This window comes from Pipistrellus kuhlii, unplaced genomic scaffold, assembly GCF_014108245.1.
Source record: "Pipistrellus kuhlii isolate mPipKuh1 unplaced genomic scaffold, mPipKuh1.p scaffold_m20_p_1, whole genome shotgun sequence".
Taxonomy (NCBI): domain Eukaryota; kingdom Metazoa; phylum Chordata; class Mammalia; order Chiroptera; family Vespertilionidae; genus Pipistrellus; species Pipistrellus kuhlii.
Window position 1 is genome coordinate 136,195,479 of NW_023425404.1, and position 23,477 is coordinate 136,218,955.

Below are 23,477 nucleotides of genomic sequence, written 5' to 3' on the forward strand. Positions count from 1 at the left end.
TCTTATAAGTAGAACCTATCTTATAGTAAATATATGTATGAAAGGTGCCCTTACCAAACCAAAACGTCATAAACCTCACCTCATGATAGGATTGCCCTGAATACAAACAAAAATAAACATGAATATGCATCTGCTGCAAAATGTGTAGCATTTGAGGATTGCACTCAATTAATTAGCATGTTGCACTAATACATTCAGTGACTGGTGAGGACAATGTCATTCAGGTCCATAGTTTATTCAAATTAGCACTTACACAACAGTGAGTGGTCATCCCCATGAGTCACTTAAAACTGCTAAATTTACTTTGATTCATGCAGTACAATGCCCTCTGCATCTCAGTTCTAGGGACTACTGTATTCACTTGGCTTCTAAGCACAATTAGAAGTGACTTTCTTCCAAGTAATCTAAAAAAAATACACCCACAAAGCCATTTCTTAAAAAATGAAACAGCATGGAAATTAAGATAATGAAATAAGGGTATTTACTGTTGCCCTTTGCATTTGTCATTTGAATAACCAGTTCTGTACTAAGTCATCTGCAAATTTTGTTGTAAGAAATCATGTCTACCCAGATTGTTCACATTCCTAAAAGTGCTTCCTACTTAGCATGGACTCCACTGGGTAATAATGATTTTATTCACATTTCCATTTGTTCATTATGAAACCAGGAGCTTGCCCAAATTCCTAGTTAGCACCCTTTCCATTTCCACCCTTCACATACATAAACGTTCAGAAATAGTGGAGCCAACACAGAGAGGCAGAAAGAGAACAAAGCAATCGATTGGTGGAGGAGTTTGAACACATGAAAAACAATTTTCCTTTTAAACATATGGGCAATGAGTTCTTAAATAGTGGCTATCAAATAAAGGCACTGTGAGTATCTTATCTCAAGTGCAGGTTTGATTTGGAGAAGAGTTAGTGAGGTTTGCTGCTTTACTACCCAGAAATACAGAATGTAGGTCAAAATGAAGTTTGTCCTGAAAACAACTCTAATTTTTTTCATTCTATTAATATTCAATCTCTCCTTGCTTTTCATTACTTTGGATATTTCATGCCAATCCCTTTTTCACTGAAATGTTTCTGTTGAGAAACCCAGACAACAAAAAGCTAGAGTGAATTATCACCAAACCAGTGTTACAAGAACTGTTAAAAGTGAGAAAAAGAGAAACACCATACTACAGTATTTCACTTATATGTGGAATCTAATGAACAAAATAAACTAACAAAAAAGTCATGTGTATTTCTCTTATTTTACTCTTTTATTCTGCCTATAGCATACACATTCCTAGAATCTTAGAATTTTTGAGATTTAAATCCTCATTAATTCAGTGCTCTGGCATTATAACAATATGGTGGCCCTTTGAATTAATTTATTTATTCACTAACGATCCTTTGAAGAACATCGATGTGCCATGCCTTGTAGTTTCTGGGGGTGGTCAGCAATCTTCTGTGTTCCTTGGTTTGTAAATACATCACTTTAATCTCTGCCTCTGTCTTCACATGGACCTCTCCTCTATCTTTTTCTTTTCTTCTAAAGACAATAGTGGCCTGGTGCACAGATTTGTGCACCAATGAGATCCCTCGGCTTGGCCTGTGGGGATGGGGTCAAAAACAGCTCAGTGTATGGATTCATTCAGGGCATGCCTAGTCCATTTCACACAGTCCCAATCAGGCCCATCAGGGCAATTTGGGCTGTCTTGCCCAGTCCTGATCAGAGCTGATTGGGGCTAGCAGGGGAGAGACATTGGGAGGACTCCAGGGCGTGTCCAGCCCATCTAGCCCAGTCCCTATCAGCCGGACTACAACAGCAAGCTAACCTACTGCTTGGAGTATCTGCCCCCTGGTGGTCAGTATGGATCATAGCAACTGGTCAAACAGTCAAAAGATTGGCCTGACAGCATATCAGGCTTTTATTATATAGGATGTGCCAACGGATTTAGGGCCCAACCTAATCTAGAAAGATCATTAATGCAAATACTTTTTTCTAATGAGATCACATTTACAAGTTTCAGATGCACACATCTTTCCAGGGTGTCTCTGTTTAACCCACTCCGGATCAGGTCCTGAATTTATCCTTACTACACCTAGCTTTCAATATATTTGTCACTGTTATATACAGGGCTACTTTGCTGGGCTTTAAGGGGTGATTCAATGGAAATATCAATCATAGGAGTACCCACTTTCCAATATCTAAACTGTGGAAGGACTGGGTGTAAAATCCTGACATAAAACTACAAATCTTCTCTTGCTGAGTTCCTTATTTCTTCTAATGGCTTGAACATAAGGCACCTTCTCTGACTCTTCTTTTTTCATTTCTTGTGCACGTACTGATGATTTCTGAGGAACGAATAGAAAATAGGAAGATGGAAGGAAGAAAGCAAAATAAATGCTTTATTCGCTGGAAAATGAGTCATTCAGGTTTCAATAATCAGATTTGAAAGCAGGTATGGTTCACACTGTAAGAGACTGATAGGGAAGAAGAGACTATTGCTATATCTTTCTTTGGTAAATTCAGACTTGGCCAAGGGGAAAAAAAGGAATAAGATTTTAGATAGAAGGCAAATTGAGATAGACAAAATGCCAATACATGACTATATTAAGGCAAGTGTTTAGAGAGAAATTCTTGTAAGGATTTTTTCAAGCCAGGGCTTCTGTATCACAGTATATACAATATTGCAGGCTTGAAATCTGAAGGGGAAAATCTGGCTGTTGTTAAGTAGAAATGAATAACACTTAATAAGTAATCAGTAGGTTATTAAGTAGGAGTTGATTGCATTTGTGTATAATAAGTAGTTTATCATATGTTTCCTTTTGCATAACTCTTATTTGAATATAGAGTTTATTTCTATATAAAAAGCATAGATAATTGTAGACATTTTAGATATATTCCTGGATGAACATGAGAATAGCCTGTTGTCTAAAAAAATTACACAATCCTATAATTTTTAAAACAACTTACCCTTTTCAAAATAAAAATTGTACATTCTAATCATGTCAAGAGGAGTTTAGCTTATTGGTTATAAATAATGATTCTGAAGTAAGATTTCTTAGAGTCAAATAATAACACAACCATTTGTTTACTTAACTTCTCTGTGCCTCAGTTTCTCATCTATAAAATATCTTATAATGATGTTATACCCATTGCAGATTCTTGTGAAGATTAAAAGAGATAAAAACAATGTCTGGCAAGTAAACACAATAAATTATAGCTACTATTAATAATCCTGCAAAAGCCAGGCATTGTTGGTATTGATGATACCAGTTTCACAAATAAAGAAGCAGATTCAGAAGATTAAATAACTTGGCCAAGTTTAAATTAAGAATAAAACTTTTATTTAAATTTGTTTCACTTGGCACAAGCAGGAGTTATCAAATCACTATCATGTAAGCAAAGTAAAATTAAATTCTAGCTAGATTTTGTCACTTGCCAAAGGCTCTGCGTTTGAGGCTTGCTTGTCCTTGGTTACAAAAAAAATAAATCAAATACTTACCTGGCAGGGGAGATACCATGATCATAAAGGTGGTTTTCCAAAGGCCAGGCTTATCCATTGAATTCCAGATGTGCTGACCCCTATCATTTCCCCAAATGTGGTAAAATCAACTGTATCATTTGTGGTAGTGGGGAATTGTGCTCTCACTTGCTCCTGAAAACAAACAAAAAATCAAGGTAAACACATGATAAGTATTAATGACATATTTGCATGAAACAAATTTTAAAACTTCCTCATTGAAATAATCAAATAAACTGAAAGAAGACAAAAAATGCAATAACTTTATAATTGAGTGTTTCAATGGTATTTAATGTCACTTTCCACTACCATCTTATAGAGTCTCTCATACAGTGCTATGCATCTCATCCTTTGGAAAACATTAATTTATCTGATCTCCCAGACCCATTATTTCTTTTGTGAACAGCATGATTTATTTATGCTACTTATTTGGGAAGTGAATCATAATGTTTTTTATATGCTACTTAGTTTATATGATTTCTTGTAGACAGATGCAAAAGAAATCCTCAAGATAACAAAGTCTTAGTCACAAGTCATGGTTCAGGCAAACGAGAAATAATCTCATATACAATGACTTGGCCAATGCCATGTATTGGAGAATGATAAAAAAAAAAATTGAATTTTTTACAGCAAATTATTTTAAATTCTTTATCAGTAAAGAATTATATTAGGGAATAACTATTTGTCTTTTTCTCCTCTTAATGATGTTCTGTGTATAACTATTAGTATATATATAGCTCTGTATAGCTGGAAGCATAATATCAAGCATAATATCCTTTGTAAGAGAAGACTATTCAGCAAAGCTATTTGTTGTATTGTTGTTTAAGCTTTCTGTTTTAAAAGCTAATTATTTGAGTTAAAGTTTAGTTTTGGATTAATGAAGATTAAAGTTTAGCAGTTTAGAAGTTCATTTGCATTTCTTAAGACTTCAGTTTCATATTAGAAAATCAAACTCAACAAACAGAATTAATTTGCCAACCATCCTAAGCTGTTGGTCTTTATTAAATGTTTAAAATTGAGAATAGTTCAAAAGGGTGCACCACACTCACTCACTCACTATTCAACTGGATGCACTTCTGAAGATCAGATCTTGGCCCTTCCTACACTGAAAATTATAAATTAAAAAACAGTGATAATTATAGTTATCTTCACTTTTGACAATTATAAATTAAAAACAGAGATAATTATAGTTATCTTCACTTTTGATTAATTCCCATCACTTTAGCCATATTTAAAACATTTACCTCTATTATGCTTTTATTTATTTTATTGATTAAGGTATTACAAATGTGTCCTTATTCCCCCATTGTCCTCCCATTGCCCCAGTTCTACTCTCACTTCACCCCCTGTTATCTGCATCCATTGGTCATGCTTACAAGTCCTTTGGTTGATCTCTTCCCCTTACCCCCACCCTCCCTACCTTCCCACTGAGGTTTGATCATCTGATCCATGCTTCTCTGTCATTGGATCTGTTTTTGTTCATCAGTTTGTTTCTAATTATAATCCACAAATGAGTGAGATCATGTGATATTTATATTTCTCTTAGCATACTGCTCTCCAGCTTGATCTATGATGTTTAAAATGGTAGTAGTTCCTTCCTTTTGATAGCAGCATAATATTCTATAGTGTATATGTACCACAGATTTTTAATCCACTCATATGCTGAAGGGCACTTAGGCTGATTCCAAATCTTAGCTAAGGTAAATTGTGCTGCTATGAACATATGTGCATATATACTTTCTAATTGGTGTTTCTAGTTTATTGGGATATATTCCTTGAAGTGAGATCACTGGGTCAAATGGGAGTTCCGTTTTTAGTTTTTTGAGAAAACTCCATACTGTTCACAGTGGCTGTACCAGTCTGAATTCCCACCAGCAGTGCATGAGTGTTCCTTTTTCTCTGCATCCTCACCAGCACTTGCCATTTGTTAATTTGTTGATGATAGCCATTCTGACAGGTGTGAGATGGTATGTCATTGTCATTTTGATTTGCATCTCTCAGATAATTAGTGACTTTGTAAATGTTTTCATATGTCCCTTGGCCTTCCTTATGTCCTCTTTTGAAAAGTATCTATTTAGATCCATTGCCCATTTTGTGATTGAGTTGTTTGTCTTCCTTTTGTTAAGTTGTATGAGTTCCCTGTAAATGTTGGATATTAAACCCTTATCAGAGATAACATTGGCAAATATGTTTTCCCAAGCAGTAAGATTTCTTTTTGTTTTCTTGATGGTTTCTTTTGCTGTGCAGAAGCTTTTTATTTTGATGTAGTCCCATTTGTTTATTTTCTCTTTAGGTTCCATTGTCCTAGAAACTGTGTTGATAAAGATATTATTTCAGCATATATCTGAAACTTTGCAGCCTGTGGATTCCTCTAATATTTTTATGGTTTCCCATCTTATGTTTAAGTCCTTTGTCTATTTTGAATTTATTTTTTGCATAAGGTGGGGGTCTAGTTTCATATTTTTGCATGTGTCTGGTCAAATTTCCCAGCACCATTTACTGAAGAGATTGTCTTTACTCCTTTGTATGTTCTTGTCTCCTTTGTCAAATATTAATTGAGCATAGTGGTTTCTATTCTATTCCATTGGTCTATGTGTCTGTTTTTGTGCCAGTACCAGGCTGTTTTTAGAACAGTGGCTTTGTAATACAGCTTGATATCTGGTATTGAGATCCCACCTATTTTATTTTTCTTTCTCAGGATTGCTGCAGTTATATAGGGTCTTTTTTTATTCCAGATACATTTTTGGAAAGTTCGTTCTAGGTCTGCAAAATGTGCTATTAGGTTGCCCAGTTTCCTGGAGTACAGTTGTTCGTAGCATTTATTTTAATGGGAAGTAAATTGAATCTATAGATTGCTTTGGGTAGAATGGATATTTTAATGATGTTGATTCTACCAGTCCATGAACACAGTATGTTCTTCCATTTGTATATGTCTTCTTCTATTTCTTTTTTCAACTTCATGTAGTTTTCTGAGTAAAGGTCTTTTACCTTCTTAGGTAAGTTTATTCCTAGGTTTCTTAATTTTTATGTGCAAAGGTAAATTGGATTTTAAAAAAATCTTCTTTCTGTAAGTTCACTATTAGTATATAAAAATGCCATAGATTTCTTGGCATTAATTTCGTATCTGCTACATTGCCAAATTTATTTATTAAGTCTAGTACTTTTCTAATGGAGTCTTTATGTTTTTCTACGTACCGTATCATGTCATCTGCAAATAATGACAATTTTACTTCTTCTTTTCCAATTTGGATGCCTTTTATTTATTCTTGTTGTATTATCACTTTGGCTAGCATTTCTAGTACTATGTCGAACAGGAGTGGTGAGAGTGGGCATCCCTGTCTTGTTCCTGTTCTTAGAGGGAATGATTTTAGTTTTTGCCCATTGAGTCTTATGTTAGCTGTAGGTTTATCATATAAGGCTTTTATTATGTTGAGGTATGATCCTTCTCTTCCCACTTTTCTGAGCACTTTTTTTTTTTTTTTTTTAATCAGAAAAGGGTGTTGGACTTCGTCAAATCTCTTTTCTGCATCAATTGATATGATTATGTGATTTTTGTCTCTCAATTTGTTTATGTGGTAGATCACATTTATTGATTTGTGGATATTGAACTAGTCTTACATCCCTGGAGTAAATAGCACTTGATCATGGTGTATGATCTATCTAATGTAATGCTGGATGTAGTTTGCTAGTATTTTGTTGAGGATTTTAACATCTATGTTCATCAAGAATATTGGCTTGTACAATAATTCTATTTCATTGTGGTAACTTTGGTTTGGGGATTAGAATAATGCTGGCTTCATAGAAAGAGCTTGGCAGTATGCCTTCCTCTTGAAATTTTTTGAATGGTCTGAGAAGGATTGGTTTTAGTTTTTTTTGTATATGTGCTGCCGAAGCGAGCACTGATTTTAGTTCTTTTTGAATGAATGTTTGGTAAAACTCCCCTGTGAAGCCATCTGGTCCAGGCCTTTTGGTTGTTGGAAGATTTTTGACTACTGTTTCAATTTCATCAGTGATTATCTGCCTATTCAGGTTTTCGATTCTTCCTGATTGAGTTTTAGAAGCTTGTATTTTTCTAGGAATTTGTCCATTACCTCAAGGTTACCCAGTTTCCTGGAGTAGAGTTGTTCGTAGCATTTATTTACAATCCTTTGCATATCAGTGGGGTCAGTTATTATTTCACCTCTTTCATTTTTGATTTTGTTTATTTAGGTCCTGTCCCTTTGTTTCTTGGTGATCCTGGGTAGAGGTTCACCTATTTCGTTTATCTTTTCAAAGAACTACCTCTTGGTTTCCTTGTTCTTTTGTCTTGTTTTGTTTTGGTCTCTATGTCATTTATTTCTGCTCTGATTTTTATTATTTCCTTCCTCCTGGATACTGTGGGCTTTTCTTGTTGCTCTCTTTCTAATTTTTTAAATTGCAAGGTTAGATAATTTATTAACAGGTTTGTTTGTTTTTTGTTTGTTTGTTTTTAGGGTAAGTATGTGGAGTTATGAACTTCCATCTCCGGACTGCTTTCATTGTGTCTAATTAATTTTGGATTGTTGTGTTTTCATTGTCATTTGTTTCCAGGATACTTTTTATTTCTTCTTCATCTCTTTGGTAACCCGATCATTGTTTAACAGTGTGTTGTTTAGCCTCCAAGTGTTTGATTTTTTTCCCCATTGCTTTTATTGTAGTTCATTTCTAGTTTTATGCAATTACGATCTGAGAAGATGCTTTTTTAAAAAATATATTTTTTTATTGATTTTACACAGAGAGGAATTGAGAGGGACAGAGAGTTAGAAACGTCGATGAGAGAGAAACATCGACCAGCCGCCTCTTGCACACCCCCCACTGGGGATGTGCCCGCAACCAAGGTACATGCCCTTGACCGGAATCGAACCCGGGACCTTTCAGTCCGCAGGCCGACGCTCTATCCACTGAGCCAAACCTGTCCCGGCTGAGAAGATGCTTTTTATGATTTCTTGAATTTGAAGAGACTTTGCCTGTGTCCTAATATATGGTCTATCTTTGAAAATGTCCCGTGTGTACTAGATAAGAATGTATATTCTGTAGCTTTTGGGTGTAATGTTCTGAAGATGTCAATTAAGTCCATCTAATTTAGTGAGTCATTTATGATTGCTGTTTAGAGGATGTATCCAGTGGTGTCAGTGGGGTTTTAAAGTACCCTACTCTGACTGTATTGCTATCAATCTCTCCCTTGGCATCTTCAGAAGTTGTTTTATGTATTTGGGTGCTCCTATATTGGGTGCATATATGTTTAGCAGAGTTATATCTTCTTAGTGAATTGCTCACTTTAGTATTATGAATATGTAAGTGGCCTTCCTTATCTCTTATTATGGCCTTAATTATGAGGTCTGTTTTGTCATTTATGAGTATCACAACCCCAGATTCTTTCTCATTTCCATTTGCCTGAAACATGTTTTTTCATACCTTCACTCTGAGTCTGTGTGAGTCCTTTGTTCTAAGGAGGGTTTCTTGCAGACAGCAAATATATGGATTATGTTTTCTTATCCATTCAGCTACCCTATGTCTTTTGATAGAAGCATTTAATCCATTTGCATTTAATGTTATTATTGATAAGTATTTGTTTATTATCATTTTTATTCTTAATGTTTGTGTTTCTTCTTGCCTTTATGTTTCTTCTTTTTACAGCAGTCCCTTTAGCATTTCTTGAATTTCTGGCTTGGTGGTAATAAACTCTCTTAGCCCTTTTTTTATTTTTGAAGCTCCTGATTCCTTCTATTTGAAATGATATCTTTGCTGGATATAGTATTATTGGATTTAGTCCATTGCTTTGCATTGCTGAGTATATTTAATTCCATTCCCTTCTGTTGTATTTCTGTTGAGAAATCAGTTGATATTCTAATAGGAGATCCCTTGTAGGTAATTTTCTGTCTCTCTCTGGCAGCCTTTAAAATTCTTACTTTGTTGTTGGTGTTTGCCAATTTATTTATAATATGTCTTGGTGTCGGTCTTTGGGGTTTATCTTGTTTGGGACTCTATGTACTTCTTGTAATTGCATAGTTTTTTTCTTTGCAATATCAGGGAAGTTTTCTGTCATTATTTCTTCAAACAGGTTTTCTATTTTTTGTTTCTCTTTCTCTCCTTTTGGTACCTCAATTATGTAAATGTTGTTTCATTTTGTGTTGTCCCAAAGCTCCCTTTAGACTCTCCTCTTGCTTTTTAAATTTTCTTTCAAGTTGATGCTGTGTTTGTGTGTTTTTTCCTACTTTGTCTTCTAATTTGCTGATGCAGTTCTCAGCCTCTTTTAGTCTACTGTTTAAGCCTTCATTTTTTTTTTCTTTATTGCAGCTATGTTGTTCTTCATTTCCTCTTGGTTCCTTTTCATATTGGTAGATTCTCATTCAGCTCCTTGTAATTCTCATTGAGTCGTGTGTATTTATCATCCAGCTGTTTGAACATCCTTATAACCATTACCCTGAATTATTTCTCTTGACATATTACTTACTTCGATTTCATTTAACTCCCACTCTGGTGATTCCTCTTTTTCCTTTTCTTTGGGAATTGCTTTTTTGTCTTTCCATGTTTTGCAGTAATGTTTTAATTGTAGATCTGATTGCTTTGCTACCCAGGTTTGTTTGGGGATGATGCTATTGATATGGCCTCTCAGATCTCCTGGGCTTGGTAATCCTGCACAGCTCCCTACTTAAGCTATTTGGATTCTCTTGATGTAGGCTTGCAAGCTGGAAGGGCACAATTGCGGTGTCTAGAAGTAAGCAGCTGTGGATGGAGGTGTCCCAATTTTTGCTGTCTTGTGCCATAGGTTGAAATTGTGTGCCCAGTGGAGACTCACAGAGGCACCCACGAGCCATCTGTCAGGGTGGTGGGGCTCAGGAGGCCTGCACTCTGGAAATGTGTGACTGTGGTATTCAGAGTTCTGTAGCTGAGGGGTGGGAAAACTCAGCTTTTGCTGCTGCCTGTGTGGTTGGATACACGTATCACCAGTGGTGGCACACGGGGGCACCCGTGGTGTGTTTGTCCACAGGGTTTCCTGACACACTCTGAAGAGCCCTAGCACTGAAGCCACTCAGTCTAGGTGTCTGTGGGCAGACATCCAGGATGAGTGAATTCACAATTTCTACTTCTGGGGGAGTGAGTCCCTGTTTGTCCAAGATTGCACCCAGTGGGTGCTCACAGTGGCTCCCAAGAGTGTCCTGTGTCTTGATGAGTTCAGGGGTTCTGTGAGCTTGGAATATGTGCCTGTGGAAGTCCTTTTGCTGGTGGGGAGCTCTGACACACTCTGAGGAACCCTGGCACTTAAGTTGTGTAACTAGGTTATCTGTGGCAGTTATTTAGGAAGAAGGGATTCAGAATTTCTATTGTGAGGCAGCACGCCCTTATCTGTACAAAATCACAATGAATGGGGGCTCACAGCAGTATTCAAGAGCTGCCAGTGGAGTGGTGTGCCCAGGAGGCCTGCACACCAGAAATTAACACCTGTGGTGTCCGGAGATCTGCTGCTAGGAAGGGGGGAAATTGCACTTACTTCTGTGGGAGTGGTGCACCTTTGGAGGTAGAGGTCCCAGGGTCCTCGGGTCTGCAGGTAGAGCAGCAGGATTTTGGCTGGAATGACTGCTGGTTCGTGGGCAGTGTCCAAGGCCTGGGTGGTGGTGCTGATGAGTTCCAAGAAGAGGCCACTCTCCCCTTCAAGATGGTGTGGGCTCCGTATCTGAGTCCCACAGTCTGGGGAATGCCTGCAGAGGTGGTAGTCTCTCCCTGTCCAAGAGAGCCTGGTCTGCCAGCCCATGCTGCTCCTGCCTAATTTAACTGTCCCTCATTCACTCACATACACACACACACACACACACACACACTACATATCCACACACACTCCTTTCATCCCCTCACTCATTCACTTCCTCTCCCTCACCTCTGTCTTGCCAGCCACCATCTTTTCTCTATTATGCTTTTATATCCATATAACTGACTTCAAATTTGAAAGTGGTATGCCTATGAAAACACTGTGTTATTTTCAGAATAATTCTACTTGCTTTCAGAAAAATAGTACTATTTTAATATTGATTAAATATCTAAGTTCTGTAGAATTTTCTCCTCAGAATAACAATATATTCATTCATATATAAAAGTCTGATCATCTTAGGACTCAATACATATCCTAAGATTGAATTGGTAGATGTATTTTTTAAATTCTGCTACACCTTAAAACATAGTTACTTTTCTTTTATATAAGTTTTTTTAAAACATTTTTTTAAAATATATTTTATTGATTTTGTACAGAGAGGAAGGGAGAGAGATAGAGAGTTAGAAACATCGATGAGAGAGAGTCATCGATCAGCTGCCTCTTGCACACCTCCTACTGGGGATATGCCCGCAACCAAGGTACATGCCCTTGACTGGAATCAAACCCAGGACCTTTCAGTCCCCAAGCCAACGCTCTATGCATTGAGCCAAACCGGTTTCGGCTTCTTTTATATAAGTTTTAATAAGTCCTAAAAGTATTATACAGTTTGAAGGCTGGAAAAAAAAATACATAACTGAAGGTTAGTCAGAAGGTTTTGTCTCATACAAATTTAAACATTTTTCATTCTCAATGAAGTCTATCAGACAGAAAGGTTTTGACCTGGTTAATAGACAGAGAAACAAAGGGTTTTTTATTGTCTTTGTATTCTAGCCCTCTAGCAGCTGATAAATATTTTAACTGCATCTTCCACATACAGCATTATGCCATGTTCAAAAGTATTTTAACTAGTTTTCAAATGTAGGACTTAATTACATAAGCTTTTCTTTCAGAACAGTTTAGCAGAAGAAAAACTGTCTGTTTTAGTAAAAGAAGATGACACTAGAATGAACAGGTCTGAATTTTAATCATTGTACCCCCTTGAGAAAGTAGTTTTACTTCTCTCAGAAAGTGTTTGCAGGTTACAAAATGAGTATCTCTCTTGTAGACATCAACAAATAATATATGGCCCTGATCATAAGAGTTGCTTTAAAAATGGTAGCTATGATTATCCAACTAGCCATCTTAAATAAAGCATTAATTTTCCCTTAAAACTAAATTTAGGTAAGTATAATTAGCCTTAATTGTTAATAATAATAGTAGTAGTAGTAGTAGTAGTAGTAATAGTACTATTTTATACTCTCATTTGTTCATTTTATATGTGTGTCTTTTTTTACTGGAGATCTATTTTGCTATGTCTGTATGGTAGGCACTGGAACTGTGGCTTGATTGAAAAATGTAATCTTGGATGGATCTAAAGGGTATTATGCTAAGTAAAATGAGTCAAACAGAGAAAGACACATACACTATGATTTAACTTACATGGGAATCTAAAAAAATCAAACAAAAAACACCACCCAAAACAAAACAGAAACAGACTCATAGAAATAGAAAACAAAGTGATGATTCCTGGAGGATGGTAAGTGGGGGAGTGGGTGAAACAGGTGACGGGATATAAACTCTCAGTTATAAAACAAATAAATCATGGGATACAATGCACAGCATAAGGAATATTATAATGACTATACGGTGACAGATAGTTACTAGACATATCATGGTGATCAGATAGTAATGTATATAAATGCTAAATCACTGTTGCACACTGAAAATTATAATATTCATATCAAGTTTACTTTCATTAAAAATAGAAATATCTTTTTTCGTGGAGTTTAAATTCCGACAACAATTTTTTTTTTAAATAAAGTAAATGTTACTGTAGCAATGAAAGTACTGTTGAGCAAATGAAGCAGAGTGGTGGACTAATATGGAGGGAAATGAAGACAACTTTAGAAAAAGTGGTGGGAGGAGACCTCTTTGAGTGGTGATATCTGGGCAGAGTCAGGAAAGGTAGAAGGAAGCCGGTGTTAGCCTGAGAGAACAACATGAGGTACAGAGGAGAACAAGCCGACAAGCCCGAGGCAAGAAGAGCCCTGTGACTTTGATCTAAACAGAGGCTGACTGGTTAGAGATGAACTGAGGATCAGGGCAGAGGCCACCTCCTGTAAAGACTTGCCAGCTGTAGCAAGACTAGGGAGCTTTGAAGCAGCCAAGTTTAAGTTTAAAATAGTTTTCTAGGTGGCCATTATTGCAGGTGCCAAAGGGAGCAATGTGGGATCAGATGAATAGTAGCCAATTAAGTGATGAGAAATAGTTGAAATATAACTTGAAGCTAGAGCTGATGGAGGTGAGGAAAAGAAGAAAATCAAGAAAAGCCACTACTTTTTGTCTTAAGTGAAGGGGAAAGGGGGGAAGGCTGGGAGAAAGAGGGGGGCTATTATACTATGCATTGAACCAAGAAGGGGGGGGTGTAATTTAAGAATATCAGTCAAGTAAAGGTACAAAGGAAGCAAATGGATACTTTACACATTTATTATTGGGCTTCTGTTTGTTTCAAAAAATATTTTCTATATTTTCCATGTGGCAAGAATTGTTTATGGTGAATATACTCAAAATTGCTGAAGTGAACTTTATCATTGTCTCAGTAATTTGACCGATAGAGAGGTCCTCTGCACTATATTTACTTTAAAGGAATTCCCTAGATTTCAAAGGTATCTTCCTGAAATTTCCTGAATCTTTCCCAAGTCAACAATCATAACCTACTCGGCATACGACACATGGCAGCCCCACAGAGAAAGCACCTGCCGAGGGACCTCTAGTTGTCTATGCTATCTTAATGTATTCAAGATGTGAGATTGTTCTAGACTCTCTAAAGCAGGATTCAGAAAACTGCAGGCCAAATCCAGTCCTCACCTGTTTTTTTAAGTACTGTTTCATTGGAATGCAGACATCCCTTTACTTCAGGTATGATGTGTGGCCGCATTCACACTACAGCTGTAATGTGGGGTAGTTGCTACCAAGACTTATGCGCCACGAAGCCTAAAATATTTACTATTTGTCCCTTAAAGTCAAAGCTGACTGACCCTTGCTCTAAAATATATTGTAATCATGAAGCCCCACGATCATATTATTTAAAGGAAAGAGAATCACAGATGAGCTAAGTTCTATAGTTATTTACCACTTGAAATAATTATGAGTAGATACGATACTCATCATTTAATTTTAATGATTTTCTTTTCTTTTCTTTCCTTAAAAGCTGAAAATCAGAGTTTAGTCAATACAACAGAAAGACCAGGTAAGTGAATGTTTTTATACTCTGAGGATGTTTGTATGTAAAATACCCAAAACAAGACAAAGTAGATCAACCAGTTTGAGGACAGGGTGAAATAGTACAGGGAACACATTATATAGCAACTCAAATGTTTATTAGAGCTTGGGTTTAAAAATAAACGCAGACTAGGGGAACACACAAGAATGTGCCTGAATATTCTGTGGCTTTAGTGAGTGGAATCAGCCCTGGTATATGGATGAAGCCTGTGGAATTGTCCTCTAACCAGAACCTGCTTTTCCTGGTCTGTCTCTATGGTTGGCATGCCCTTTCCCAGAACTATAATGTGTCGATGAGCTATCTTCTCTGTATTTCCTAACAAAGCCTGGTCCTGGCATTCAAAGAGATGATGTTATAAACCACAGTTACAGCCTAAAATGTTGTCATGCCAAGAAGTGCTCATGTTTTGCCATCCTTAGTTTTAAACGGAATGAATTTCAGATGACGGGACAGCAGAAATTGAAAAAGATAATTGGGGAGGGGAAGATGGTAATGTTAAATCTTCCTGTTGTTTTGAAATAAAAAATTATTTGGGGGATTTTTATCTTCCCATATCATATCTGGTACTTTACTAAATGGCAAGTCCCTTAGGTTCTCATTTCTGGTCATCTCTGGTATTTATAAAATGAGAAATATATGAAATAAATATATTCAAGATGTGAGATTGTTCTAGACTCTCTAAAGCAGGATTCAGAAAATTGCAGTCCAAATCCAGTCCTCACCTGTTTTTCTAAGTACTGTTTCATTGGAATGCAGACACCCTTTACTTCAGGTATGATGTGTGGCCGCATTCACACTACAGCTGTAATGTGGGGTAGTTGCTATAGAAGATTATGTAACGTTTTTTAAAAATCAGAAAAATAAAGCCATGAAAACTTTAAGTGAATCTAATTTTCACAGCAAATGTCCTAAATAATATACCTTCTAATTTTAGTGTTCAAAGAATTCAAAACTGAAGTGATTATGCTTTTAATTTTTAATTATTTATTTTCTACACTAGAGGCCCGGTACATGGAATTTGTGCATGGAAGGGGGTGTGTCCCTCAGACCAGCCTGCACCCTCTCCAGTCAGGGACGGGACCCCTCGAGGGATGTCCAATTGCCTGTTTAGGCCCAATATTGGTGGGCCAAAACAGGCAGTCAGACATCCTTCTCACAATCCAGAACTGCTGGGACCCAACTGCTCACCTGCCTGCCTGATTGCCCCTAACCGCTTCTGCCTCCAGAACTCTAACTGTGAGTTCAGAGTTCATCTGGAGATGGAAAGACCCACTATAAAGTGACGAAAGGCTGTTTATTACTTAGAGACTTCATGTGGCTATTACAAGTTTAAGCAATGATGGAATTCACTTTTCTTTAGTGTTATCATTTATCCACAGACTTGTCCTTGTAAATAAACCTCTTTATTTCTTTGATAAAAGACCTCAGCTCTGAAGAAAAATGGACAAACATGTTTCAGAGTATTAGAAAAGAAGTAAGCCATTTGCCCTTAATTTTGTGGAAAATACAACTATATTACTTGGGGTTCTCCAGAGAAACAGAGTAAATAGGATGGATGGATAGATGATAGATGATAGATAGATGATAGGTAGATGATAGATAGATAGATAGATAGATAGATAGATAGATAGATAGATAGATGATAGGTAGATGATAGATAGATAGATACATAGATAGATAGATAGATAGATAGATAGATAGATAGATGATAGGTAGATGATAGATAGATAGATACATAGATAGATAGATAGATAGATAGATAGATAGATAGATAGATAGATAGATAGAGATTTAATTTTGGAGCCTGAGAAGTCCTGAGATCTGTAGTTAGAAAGCTGGAGACCTAACGACCCAGGAAAGTTGACAAGTGGACAATGATGGTTTCACTGGCACAAGCCATTAACCTTTCCTCTAATAAAAGTGTCATTCCAGTCTACATGCAACAGCCTGAGAACCAGGAGATCCAAAGTTACCAGTCGGAAAGCCAGCAGGTTTGAAAATAAAGAAGATCTAGAATTTCAGTTTGAGTCCAAAGCCAGAGAAAGACTGATGTCCCAGCTCAGGGCAGCCAGGCAGAAAGAGTTGAAGGGAGGGTCAACCTTATTATTCTTGAACTGGATTCAGTCAATTAGATGAGAGCCTACATTGGGGGGCAATCAACTTTACTCAATGACTGATTCAAATGTTAATCTCATCCAAAAAACACAACCACAGGCACACGGAAAATAATGCTTGACCAAATATCTGGTCATTCCAAGGCCAAGGCCAAATTAACACATAAAACGAATCCTTACAGCAATATTCCCATAGTGACAAGCACAACCTGTGAAGGGTTTCATTGTACGTATTTTCTTCACTCTCATTCACTGTATTTTAGAAGCCCTACTGCATTGTAGATATCATTTTTTATGGAAAATCAGAAGCCAGAACAGATATAAGTATCACCAAACCTGACTACTGGCGTTTGAAAAGGAGAATGCTTTGTCCTGTCATATTCACTGTTCTCAGCACCCTATGCAATGCCAGTGGATTGGTTGCTGATTTCCAGGAATTCATATAATGTGAAGCATGAATCATTCTATGCAGATGATTGTTTACCTGAGTATTCTAATGTTGAATGTCAGATTCAAAGCAATATGTATGTAGAGGTGTGCTATTGTTTTTTAATTTGGAAATTTTATGATGCTTGAAAGATTAGTTGAAAATAAAAGAACTCACTTAAGGAATGGGAACTATATCAATATTTATGTGGTAGGGAGCATCTGCCATAAGGTCTCATTTAGGAAATTGTATAAATCTGGATATGGCTAAGTGGTTTCTCCTCTGGTTCAGAGATCTGCTGAGTCTCTAAGACATCTACATTGTTCTTGTGTCTTTCCATTCCACACTGAAAGGCTATAAAAACTCAGTCTCAACTGATTAGCTGCTCAGCATTCACTTTAAGAACCAATATTTTCAACTGTGGGTATCATTATGGGTGTGCACTCCTCCAATAAGCTCTACAGTGAGTTTTATTTCAATACATTAAGAATATGTCTCCTTGTATGCACCTGCATGGTCTGGTTTGGCCTGTTGAAGGAAATATGTATTCAATTTGTCCTGAAGGAAAGAATACATTCTTGACAGGAGCCTAAATTGAAATAGATTATATTTCATGTAACAAAAATAAGTGGCATGTACTTATAACTCATTCCTACTAAAATGCAGCGGCTTAGACAGCATTGGGCTGTGGTTGACTACACAGGCTCTAGAGCCTGCAATCAAATGCTAGTTCTGCCTCTTACCTGCTGTGTGACCTTGGGGGAATAAATCTCTCTAGGTTTCACTACAATGCAAATATTAACAATACAATAGTTGAAAGTTAATATTTGTAAAACACTTAGAATAATGTTTGGCACATAATATCCAGGGCTTGAAAACAAAATCTTTTTTAAGTCCATATTTTGGATCCCTTGCTTTTACTTTCTCAGAAAGCATATGGCACAGTTACATATTCAAAAGCTTCTCAGTGTTTTCAGGCCGTTCTATCCAAAGTGTGAATCTGAGTTAAGATGATGAATCTATGTTTAGAAAAGGGTGAGAACATTCTAAACCTTTCAGAATGCTGAGGAAAAGAAATGTAATTGATCACTGAGAATGATACCACTAACAAGTAAGATAACTCAACTCAATCCAAATGCACAGGTAGATATATATCTACCCTGAGAACACCCCCTCCCCCAGTGCATGAATTTCGTGCACCAGACCTCTAGTATTATTATAACAGTTTTGGTTCTGAGGGTCTCTTTATTACAATAGATTGTTCTGAGGGTTCCTACTTTAAACAGCCAGCTCCAAGTTCTGGCCCAAAGCTTGCAAATTGAATTTAAATCATGACACAACATATCTGCAATTCAGTAATTAATATAATCACCAAAAGTCAGGGCTTAAGAGCAAACCCATATCACCTGAGAGTGCCATCCACTCCAGTTTTTTCCATCCCTGACTAGAGCAAAGTAACATCTGAAAACAGAGGTTTGATGTATTTTTACACTTAAAATTTTGGAGAAAATTAGGTAAATTGGCTTTGGTTGAAAGATACAACTCTCCAATGGCCTAATCATAGCATAATAGGATATTATAAAAGATAAATTGATAAAATATAATTTAAAATATTTATGTAATTTATAATAATATTATCTATAAGAATAACAGTGTAATATGTTAATTAGACCAGACAGACAAACCATCTTCTGAATGTCATTCTGGACATCCTTCCAGATGACCTTCCAGATGAAGCTGCAACAAGCTGGAGCTGAGGCAGAGGTTGCTGCCACAGTGGACAGAGGCTAAGGCAGAGGTGGTTAGGGGTGATCAGGCAGGCAGGAAGAGTGGTTAGAGGAGATAAAGTAGGCATGTGAACAGTTAGGGGTGATCAGGCAGGCAGGCAGGCAGGAAGACAGGCAGGCAGAGTGGGTAGGGGTGATTAGGCAGGCAGGCAGGTGAGCGGTTAAGAGCTAGCAGTCCAAATTGCAAGATGGATGTCCCCAAGTTTAGGTTGGACATCCCCAAGGGGTCCCAGATTTCTAGAGGGTGCAAGCAGAGCTGAGGGAACCCCCCACCCAGTGTACAAATTTCATGTACTGGACCTCTAGTATATAATATAAAAGGTTCAAGTACTCTTCTAAGAAATTTAAATCATTTTTACTCATTTAATTTGTATAACACAGTGATGTAGAATTATTATAATCACCATTTGTAGATATGAAAACTCAGACACAAAGAAGTTAGGTGACTTGCCCAAGATTCCACAGCAAATAAGTGCAACATTCAAATTAGAAACTAGGTACTCAGTCTTCAAAATCCTGCTCTTAATCATCTATTATACCTCTCTTGTACTTTCTCAACCAATACTAGTATAGTAGTAATGTAGGATAATAAAGTATTAGCAAAATCCACAGAGATTATCCGCTCTGAACACACTGTGGTTCCTGCTATCTTAGTCACGAATGAATTACATTAGGCTCACAATTGATGAATTCAGCCAAGATACATAATTGCATTAATATGATCATGCTAATGGACAGGATTTGTCAAATTGTGAGTAAACTCCCATTAGTGTATCATGAGCAGGATTTTTAAAAAATTAAATAAAAGAGAATAGAAAGAAACAGAAGACACTACACGTAATAGAGGTAAATTGTAGGTGTGTGTGTGTGTGTGTGTGTGTGTGTGTGTGTGTACTGGATTCAGAAATTGTTTATTAACTGAAGGTTGAGGTTAAAGGAAAAACAAATATATATATAAGTCTTTGTTTAAGGATCCAATGAATTCTCCTTTTAAGAAGACTTAATTCTATTGCCTACCTATAGATCATTTTCAATAACAATTGGCACTGGATCATCAACACATTTTAAATAGGAAAATTGGAGCTCCCTCAGAAGAAGACAGATTATAGTTAGAACTGTAGCTGCCACTTAACCTGTCTTTGGGAAGGTAATAAAGTACAAGTCTTAAAAATTAACCTTTGGGAAATCCCAGATGGATTAATGCCATTGGTTACTTCATCAGCCATCTTATATTATACTCTACCAACACAATAGAAAAACATTCATTTTCAATAAAATCCTGGACACTGAAATTATAAACGAAAACTATGAAGTATTCAGCTAGTTCCCTTCTTTTATTTAATATTCTTTTTTTTTTCTTTTTTTTCTTTTTTTTACTGCCTGACTAGTGCACTAGTCCAACATTTTCCTTTTCCTTTGTTTTTATGGGCATATATCTAGCTTCCTCCCACAGATCTCTTACACGGCAAGAATGGTACAAACTCTAAAAATTATTCTTCCCCCACAGATGTCAAAAATGCATGAGCATACAGTGCATGCCAGGCTGTGGGTGGCACAGAAGGAAAGATCCAAGGCAGTCCTATGCAATATCGTTTTCTTTGGGGAAACTATACATGGCCTCAATACTCCTGAGGGGCCATGATTATGAGATGTCTTTTAGTTCAGCCAAGCTGCCAGCTACATTTTACTGCACACTCACTGTATTCTGAGCTCCATGTGGGATATGGTGGGAATTGTGGTCTTCTCATTCCAGAAACTTGCAATTCAGTAAAGAGGCAAGGAAAACACGTGTGATGAAAAGACATCACTTTATAGTACAAGAAAAAGTGGATGACTTTTCAAAAAATTTTAAATTTAATTTTATCCAAAATTTACAAGAATAAGTTCTATACACTTATAAAATATTTGATTATTTGTATTTCTTTGAAATTCATTGATATTTGTGGGTTTTGAATTATATTTTTTAATTTTTTTTTGTTTTAGTCCTGAAAATGGCAAATGTTGACTTAAGCAAACAAATATAATTATAATAAATTTAATTTACATTTCTTTGAAAGAAAAGATTTTGAGTAGTGGTAAAAATGTATCCAAGCAGCAGATACTCTAGATAAGCCACATAAATGTAAACCACTACTGAGCTTTAAAGATGAAAACAAAGGATTTTTTTTTTATTTTCCCCCAACTTTTAACCATAGCCTAAACTGCAGTCTTTCTCTTCAACAAATAAGTACCACTATAGAAATGAAGTTCTGGGTATTTATATTCATCATAAGTATGTGTGATGGAAAAAATCACTATCACCCAAAGTTATACTATCTGAAATGTGAATAATGCTTTTGTATAGGTTTTCATCACAGAAGAAGCTCAGGCTGTAGGTGGTACAGATAAGAGAGGTACTCAAGTTTTGTTTGGCCTTTCTTGAAGATGTAATACTGATATCCAGGTTTTGATATTCAGAATGTAATTGTAACAGGAGGAAAAGATGAAGTTAGGATTTAATGTACTATTTTATGTATCCTATTATTCAGCAAGAAACCGTTTTCATAGATTTTCAGAAATGCAAACTCTTTGAATCTGCAAAGAAATACAATAAGGAGAGTTAACACTATAATTTGACTCTGGGTATCTGATATTTTTCTTATAGTTAGCACTTCACAACCAGATGCCTCACCTTCTAAAACCAGTATATTGTTCTCAATATCAACAGCACCTGCAGAAAACATCACACAATCTCAAGGTATGACTTCTGTGTGCATGACTAGAAATTCACTTTGCTCAACTCCTTATCATCTAGAAAACCCTACCAATCTTTAAAAATAATAACAACAGCTTTATTAAATTATAATTGCTATTCAAAAACACACATCTACAAAAGGGGAGAGATGAGGAAACTGTTGCAGGTGATGGGTATGTCTATTGCTTTAATTGTGGAGATGGTTTCATAGATGAATGTCCAAACTCATAAAATTGTATATATTAACACCCTGCCAATCTTGATTTGCAAAACAGAATTCTTTCAGAATGAGATCAAATGTATTCATTTGAAGCATCCTACCTATAGATCACAGAGACTTACTTTGAGGCCATGGGGGATGGAGGGAGGATTATGAGGGTTGGCACATGAACCAAAGGTAACCTATTTTTTCTTTCTTAAAATAATAGGCACTGAGAGTGAAAAAAATAATGCAAGCCTCTCTTCAACCAACTCTTCTCATTCCAGTGAGTAACAGACATATCTTCATTCATAGACATAGATATGCAGAATATTTTAATGTTACCCATAAGGGAAGGGATTGAATTACAGATAGACTTTTATCAGCTTTACTGAACCTGCAATCCCATTAAAATCCTGTCTAACTGCCACTTGCTTTGAGAATTTCCTACTTATGTGTCTTAATGAGCACACTTTTGAGATTATTTTCTTACCTTAGTGCTAAGCAATTACCACCAAACGTCAAGGTGAATTGATGAGACTAGTCTCAGATAAACCAAAGTATACAGACAGAGATCTCCATAACAATGAATTGTTTACCTTCACAAAGCCTTGTCTTCATGTTAAAATGGCCTTTTAAGAAATGTTACTTTGTACAAACATAGATATATGTCATATAAGATACAGGTAGGGCAAAAATAGGTTTACAGTTTTGAATGAAACACAGAGTTCATTCTTGTATTGTTATTTATTAATTAATTATTGTTTTATTTACCATATGAATAACTGTAAACCTATTTTTGCTCCAGCCTGTATATGATTATGCTAGGCCTAAATAGACTTAATTTACCTGGAAATTAAGACTCATATTAATATATATGAAGCTGAGATGATAATACATATGAAGCTGGCATGATAGTTTAGGTAAAGCCATTCTACTTAATAGATCAGAATTGCATTTATTGACCCAATGATTTATGGTTTCTTCATTTGGGAAGCACTAATGATCTCACTGAAGGTCTAATATGAACCTACAACTTACTTAAAACAAATATTTAATCATAACAATGCAAGTGAAAACCAACCTACAAATGAATTGGTTTACCATTCTATTCCCTGATAAATATGAGGGACACATAAGCAAGCAGATGAGAATTCCTCACTAAATGCTAACTATAATTTCTATAGCTCTAGCTTTACCCCAGGACAATGTTTTCGATTTATCACTGTTGTTTCAATCTGGAAAATGACTGGCAGAAAAGAAGGCAGATACTAAAATAAATTGATTAATAAATAAATAGCAAAACCCTCCTATTAATAAAAACAGGAAAAAACATAATTGACCAGATATGTATGTACAGGTGCACTTACATGGACATTGTTCTTGAACCATTTGTTCATATTTAGAAATAATGTGCACTGTAATACCCAATTATATCTACTAACATTATTTTATACTTTTTCTGGTTCTAAGATATTACTATGCAAAGATGTTTGTGAGTTTTTTAAACAGCCAACTATTGGTAGTTCCAGTATTGGCTATATAAGTCCTTTTTTCCAAT

At 36.1% G+C, this 23,477-nt stretch overlaps 1 protein-coding gene and 1 non-coding gene across 9 annotated transcripts in view; both read left to right on the plus strand.

Annotated features, from left to right (window-relative positions):
* Positions 1-23,477, plus strand: part of EMCN (endomucin) — a 102,420-nt gene that overhangs the window by 63,278 nt on the left and 15,665 nt on the right. For all 8 annotated transcript variants that reach the window (XM_045570437.1, XM_036410517.2, XM_045570433.1 and 5 more), the window contains 3 exons: positions 14,584-14,622; positions 21,628-21,720; positions 22,146-22,202. In XM_045570437.1, coding sequence (XP_045426393.1) covers positions 14,584-14,622; positions 21,628-21,720; positions 22,146-22,202 — 189 coding nt within the window. The remainder of the gene's footprint in view (positions 1-14,583; positions 14,623-21,627; positions 21,721-22,145; positions 22,203-23,477) is intronic.
* On the plus strand, positions 3,483-3,646 carry LOC118710893. Its single transcript, XR_004985589.1, has one exon. It is a non-coding gene; the product is annotated as a U1 spliceosomal RNA (small nuclear RNA).